Source organism: Trichomonas vaginalis, chromosome V (genome assembly GCF_026262505.1).
Source record: "Trichomonas vaginalis G3 chromosome V, whole genome shotgun sequence".
In the NCBI taxonomy this organism is placed as follows: Eukaryota; Parabasalia; order Trichomonadida; family Trichomonadidae; genus Trichomonas; species Trichomonas vaginalis.
This window is the reverse complement of record NC_067207.1, coordinates 25581278-25588187: the sequence shown is the minus strand read 5'-3', so window position 1 is coordinate 25588187 and position 6910 is coordinate 25581278. Positions and strand designations below refer to the sequence as shown.

General features: G+C 28.6%; 1 protein-coding gene across 1 annotated transcript; it reads left to right on the top strand.

Moving 5' to 3' along the window:
- Nucleotides 1-2760: 2760 nt before the first annotated feature.
- Nucleotides 2761-3441, top strand: TVAGG3_0401620 (uncharacterized protein; the record flags this gene model as incomplete). The annotated part of the gene is made up of 1 exon (XM_001304224.1): nucleotides 2861-3370. The coding sequence occupies one exon, from the start codon at nucleotides 2861-2863 to the stop codon at nucleotides 3368-3370; it is 510 nt and encodes a 169-aa protein (XP_001304225.1).
- Between the last annotated feature and the right edge of the window lie 3469 nt (nucleotides 3442-6910).

The window sequence follows — 6910 nt, the reverse complement described above, 5'->3', positions numbered from 1 at the left end:
AATTCAACAAAGAGCAATTCAAGTTTGAGGCCAAAATTAGAAAAACTGAAGAAAAATAAGTAACATTTAATTAAAATTAAACAATACCCTCAATTTTTGACTTTTGCAACTTTTTCATGACACCCTACCCAGGTATCTAAAATACCATTTATCGCCTGAAAAGCACCCTTAATTTATGCCAATTGACAAAATAAAGATATGTTTAGAATGCTGATATGATGGAGAATCATGCTGCATCATTATTGGCCAGCAATATATAATATTTAATAAATCTACGAGATTATCTGATTTCATGAAACTCAATGTATACTAAGTTTCAGACTTTGAAATTTTAACATGTTGATATGGGTACATAGGGTTTATGATTCCAGTCATTTATTTAAAAAATTACAAAAATGAATTAATATGATGTGAGTAACAATGGTAATAAACGCTTAATTACTAATATATTATTTCTTGGTAGGAATGAAATGTTTTGGTGACATTTATAGAAGTTAAGCTGAGAATCAAAAATGCAAAAATTATTTTAAATATTACAAGCATTATTTGATGTCATTGAGTTTAGAGTCGTGTAGATATATGAGTACAATATGTTATTGATGTATATATGCAATAATTGTGAAAATGAAATGTGAATCTTAAGATGAGTTGCATGTTACTGCGCTATAATTTGAATTCAATACGTACATAACATTACTAAATGTATTTTAAGATAATACAAAAAATTAAGCTTGCAAAAAGATATCGAAATGTAATTTTCATTAGATTCAAAGTTCTGAATAGATTTTGATTTTAACTATTGATGAGTTTGTCAAACCTCTATAATAATAGAATGTAGAACTAATTAAATATAATTAATAAAAAAATACAAATTTAAGTGATATTATAAGAGATATATGTGATGTTACCAATATGATATGATATTGGAGAACTGATAGAATTGTGATGTGAGACTAAATATGATTTTATTATGAATAGGAGAATAATATTAGAAGAATTTCTTGAATTTAATGTATCTGAATATGTAATTGGGCATATATTCTATATATATATATTGGTAGGTTAACTAGAAATAAGAAGATGAAAGATTGTTAATGAATAATATGAGATTAAGCGAAAATATATTGTTCTAATAGATGAGTGTTGAGATCCAATATATATGAAGAGGGATATGTGAGAGGAAATATGTATATTTAATAAAATAAGCGATGAGAGAAAAAATAACAAAGATTTATATGAAATTTTGAGTATTGAAAAAGCTCGATTAGTGATTTTATGTCTGTTAAAGGAATAGATATTCTAGGAGAAAGATAAATTGAATTAAAGAAGAATAAAAAAAGTTGATTAAGATTGATAAAAATATTGAATTGTATGACAATGGAAAGAAGGAATAAATTGGTGTTGGTATGACGGTATCATTTCGGGAGACACTGCCTCTGCATGTCTCCCAGAATGAGACAATCTTCTGCAATCAGAATGTGATTGCAAAACTTTGACCGACAAGAGTGTATTATGCACTCCTGTCGGTCGCAATGTCTCATTCTGGGAGACATTGCCTCTGCATGTCTCCCAGAATGGAACAATGTTCCGCATTCATAACTTGAACGCGGAAGTTTGACCGACAAGAGTGTATTGTGCACTCCTGTCGGTCGCAGTGTCTCATTCTGGGAGACATTGCCTCTGCATGTCTCCCAGAATGGAACAATGTTCCGCATTCATAACTTGAACGCGGAAGTTTGACCGACAAGAGTGCATTATCCAATCTTTTTTGTCATATACCTCAACCCACAAAGACAAAACCTTACATAAAATAGGTAAACTTTGTTTTTCACTTAATAATGTTTATTTTTAATTTTTTGTTCTTTATATAACTTTTTCTTCTACTAAACTATTTTACAGACTCTACTGAGCTATCCTCACATATATACCTGTGACAATAACACATATATACTCCCTTCATATTCTGATCTCATGACATATTACAGCACAAACTATAATTATACAACATACCTCATAAAGTCTGATTTTACCCCTATCTAAGCGTTCAAAACCTATTTTCCCGCGTAATCTGATTCTTCTGGCTCTGCTGATTCGATTTCTGCTGTCAGATCGTGAAAATATGCATCACACAATGAGATAAACACAAAATACACAACTTAATATTTTCCTTAAAATTTCTCTTCAAGTTCATACTGAAACAACATCTTTTTTTGAAAATACAATTTTTTCAAAAAATGTATGAATTCAAAAGTGCATACTATATCTAGTCATTACCCAACATTAATTTTGTATTTTAGTTTTTAAGATATTCATTTTATTATACGTCTTATTCAGAAAATTAAATATATTTGTGAGGGAAAACGGAGGAAATAATAAATATGTCAAGATCGAGGAATTGACAATTTTAAGGAAAATATTAAGTTGTGTATTTTGTGTTTATCATTGTGTGATGCATATTTTCACGATCTGACAGCAGAAATCGAATCAGCAGAGCCAGAAGAATCAGATTACGCGGGAAAAATAGGTTTTGAACGCTTAGATAGGGGTAAAATCAGACTTTATGAGGTATGTTGTATAATTATAGTTTGTGCTGTAATATGTCATGAGATCAGAATATGAAGGGAGTATATATGTGTTATTGTCACAGGTATATATGTGAGGATAGCTCAGTAGAGTCTGTAAAATAGTTTAGTAGAAGAAAAAGTTATATAAAGAACAAAAAATTAAAAATAAACATTATTAAGTGAAAAACAAAGTTTACCTATTTTATGTAAGGTTTTGTCTTTGTGGGTTGAGGTATATGACAAAAAAGATTGGATAATGCACTCTTGTCGGTCAAACTTCCGCGTTCAAGTTATCAATGCGGAACATTGTTCCATTCTGGGAGACATGCAGAGGCAATGTCTCCCAGAATGAGACACTGCGACCGACAGGAGTGCACAATACACTCTTGTCGGTCAAACTTCCGCGTTCAAGTTATGAATGCGGAACATTGTTCCATTCGAGGAGCCCTCGAAAAGAACCTCACATCGACTCTCTCTTTCCGGCATCTTTACCGCATAGAAAACTGCTCGTTCGCAACTTTGTGTGCAATCTAAGAGATGATTGCGGTAAAGATGCCGGGAAGATTGACGCTGCAGCAGAGAATCACTACGGCTCTCTCTTTCCGGCATCTTTACCGCATAGAAAACTGCTCGTTCGCAACTTTGTGTGCAATCTAAGAGATGATTGCGGTAAAGATGCCGGGAAGATTGATGCTGCAGCCCCAGGCCGCACTCAGATTTCATCCCGCTACACAATTGTTCATCCAACAACTGTCATAGAGGTGAAACATATCATTTTTAAGACTGCGGCGCGCAAGCAAGTTTGAACCTTTCAAGGGTGATCAGTCCTTTACTCATTTCAAGACCTCTTGTTGCCTGATAAAACGATACTTCCTTCCTTCTGGGCCATTGAAAACCCCCAAACCGTCACAACTTGCTTCCTAAATTTTATTTGCGGAGTAATTATCATGCATATTTTATCGGATAATAATATCAAAGCTAAATTTCATATTATTTTTTCAAGATATGCATTTTCTGTCTAAATTTATTTTTTCTGTTTCCAATTCACGGGATAATATTCTTACAAGCATAGATATAGCTAATATATATCATTTTAATAATAATAAAACCAAAATGATGTATTCTTCATATAGTTATTTAAAATTCGTTAACTAGAATTGTATTCAGAACGAGGCAAAGTTAGGAGATACATAAAAACCAATAACTTGATAAGTGATACCTTTTTTCCTGATATATCTATATGTGTTAATGTCAAACACGATTTGGAAAAATTAATTCTTTAAATCGGCTTATGAGTAAGACCAACATCAAAGACATGGCTAATAAATTAATAAATCAATGTTTAATTACCGATTCATGCATTTTTTTCAAAATTTCAAATTTCAAATTTTTGTTTCTCCAAAATATTACTTGTTTCCACTAGATTAACAAATAAACAATAAATTGGAATAATGTAATGCCCAATCATTCATTTTAAATTTTAGATTTAAAACAATATTTTTCTCCATATTATTATAACATGAATCACTATGATATAAGAAATATATTTTCAATATTGAAATTGAAAAATTCTAAAATTTTTGAAATTCAATTTGAGTGTGATGATCGATAACATATATTTTTTAATTAAAATCTTGTGTCGCTATCATATAAATATACTATTTCTAAATTAAAAATAGAAAAAAAGTACTATTTAATGATGAAATTGCAAATAATATCAATATATATATATTCATGCTGATATATTTTGGGAACAGATCGGCAATCACATAAATAGGATTGTGTTAGTTTGTCATGGATATAAAACAAATTTTCGAGCTAATTGAGCGAATTTAAATCACAAACCCTTATATTTTCTATTACAAGGTATATTTGTAATATACAACCAGTAAATAGCTTTCTCTAACTTTTACCAGCTTAGATGATAGCAAATTAGATACGAATTTCATGACCCCTCACCAAATTCCACTAAAACATATACAAATAAAAGTACTAAGTGGGTATCATCTAACCCTAGAATTATAGCTCCTAGGACTCATCCTAGATGGTAGTTCTGGAAAAACACCTGGTTTTTGGAGTTGCAAAAGTTAAAAATTGAGGGTAATTAATATTAATCGTAAAGAAATGACAATTGATTCTAATTGATCAATAAGAAAAGTAAATTAATAAAATTTCGTTATCAAAGCCATTCATTAATCGAAAAAAAAATAATTTTCTAAAGCATGGATGGACATTTGAAGACAATATTCGAAAAAATCGCAATACAAAAGATGATTATTTTACATAATTAAAGAAGAAAAATAATATTAATTATAGATGAAAGTGAACAAAATCAAAGCAATTAGAACAAAGATTATAATTAGGAATTTAACAACTAAAATTAAAAGATCAAAATTCAAAAAGTTAAAAAAAAATCAAATTATGATATTTTTAAATTTGAAATATAATTGAATTAAATCAGATTAACCATTGATAACAAGAATAAAATTGAATGATTCCCAAAATTTCTATATTAATTTGTAAAAAAAATTCAAAGAAAATTCAATTGTATTCAGTATTAATGATATATTTGTTTTTCATTTTGGAAAATGATCAATCATTCTGATTAGTTTACTTTTACATGAATTTCAAAAAATTGAATTTTGAATTGAATTTTAAGTAAATATAATTAGAATTAATAAGTTGAATTGTGTTAAAAATTATTTACGATATATATTTTGAATTTGCCAACAAAATAGGGTTTATTTTTGAGAAGTTATTTTTTGAAAAGAGTCTTTTCAATTTTGGGAACGTCTTCTGAAATTTTCAACGTAGTTCATTTACATCTAAATGTGGAATTTACCCTATATTAAATTTACCTCGAATTAGCATTCAATTTATGAAATACTTACATTTATCCTATAATATATATTAAACAATTGTTATAAATAAAATTTATTTTATATCTAATTTCAATGCAAATTCCCCTTTTTTGTAAATATACTTGTTATTTTTCTTATCTTTTATCAACAAATAAATAACATAATTATTTTAGTATAATCTGCCACTTTCAAATTCTTTACTTCTCAAAACTTAGCATTTCTTAAATGTGTTACAAGAACCTATTTCCTACTTGGAAAAACATAAATTATTTTTCTATTACTTCTACATTTTAAATTTCAATACTTTACAATTTACAGCTTTCTTTATTATTTCTTCTATTATTATCACCTGAACATCCTTAATCTTTTTCAATAATTTTTAATTGAAGTCTTTATCAAATTATTAATCTCAATATATAGAATTATTCAATTCATTTTTTTACAATGATGGTGCTTTTCTCTCCTCCTTTTGATCCTTCATCTTCGACCACTAAAATTTCCAAGCGCACTACATCACAATCGATTAGAGATCATGAAAAGTTAGGCTTCGTATCGAACGCGCTGGTAGTAATTTAGAAAAAGTTATTTCTTACCTTGAATCTATTTTTGGACCACATGTTACTGCTTATTCATTGCTCAAACAAGCTCATCTTCTCAGCGAGAGACTTAATCTTACAATCGATCGTTTGGCATCCCGCAACAAACAAGCCCTTTTCTGTTGGTTTACAGAAAATTGGGATATAATATATAATTATCTTCCTAGTATAGCGGACTCGCAACGAGTTCAGCTTATACAGCCTATTATGCAACAAGTTATCACAAGGCAGTCTAATTCTGATATTGATATATCAGATATTTCTATGTTACTTAATTATCATTGAATAATATATAATTTTAATAAACTGTTCCTGTATTTATACTGAAATATAAATTTTTCAAATATTTTTTCTTTATTTTTCTAAATCATTGACCTATTTAACGTTCAAATATGAACCATATGGGAGATAATGTCGTTGATCAATTGAGAATGTTTTTTTTTACATATTTCTGTTGCAATTTCAATTATCTTCACTTTTAAAATTGATCTAAGGATTCATCTATTTATTTCGATTCTCATCAAAAATCGGTTTGAGAAGTTCCATTTGATGCACAAATTTCTGAATAAATTTTGAATGAAGTTTAATTCTAATTCTCATTTTTCCCTGCTGATGATAACATAATGATAATCGCCCTCTGAATTTATATTTGAATTGAAATACAATATAAAATTCAAATATGCACGTTATATCCCATATTCAAAATTTTCAAAACAACTTTCATTTTCATTGTATTTCATTTTTAACGATTCGACATAAATTATATGGAACTATCTCTATTCAAAAATATCAACAAAATAATATGGCTGGCCAACATTCAAAATTAGTAGTATATGTGGACGGGTTGTGTGACTTTTTTTGTAAACGTAAGAATTCATACAATATTGAA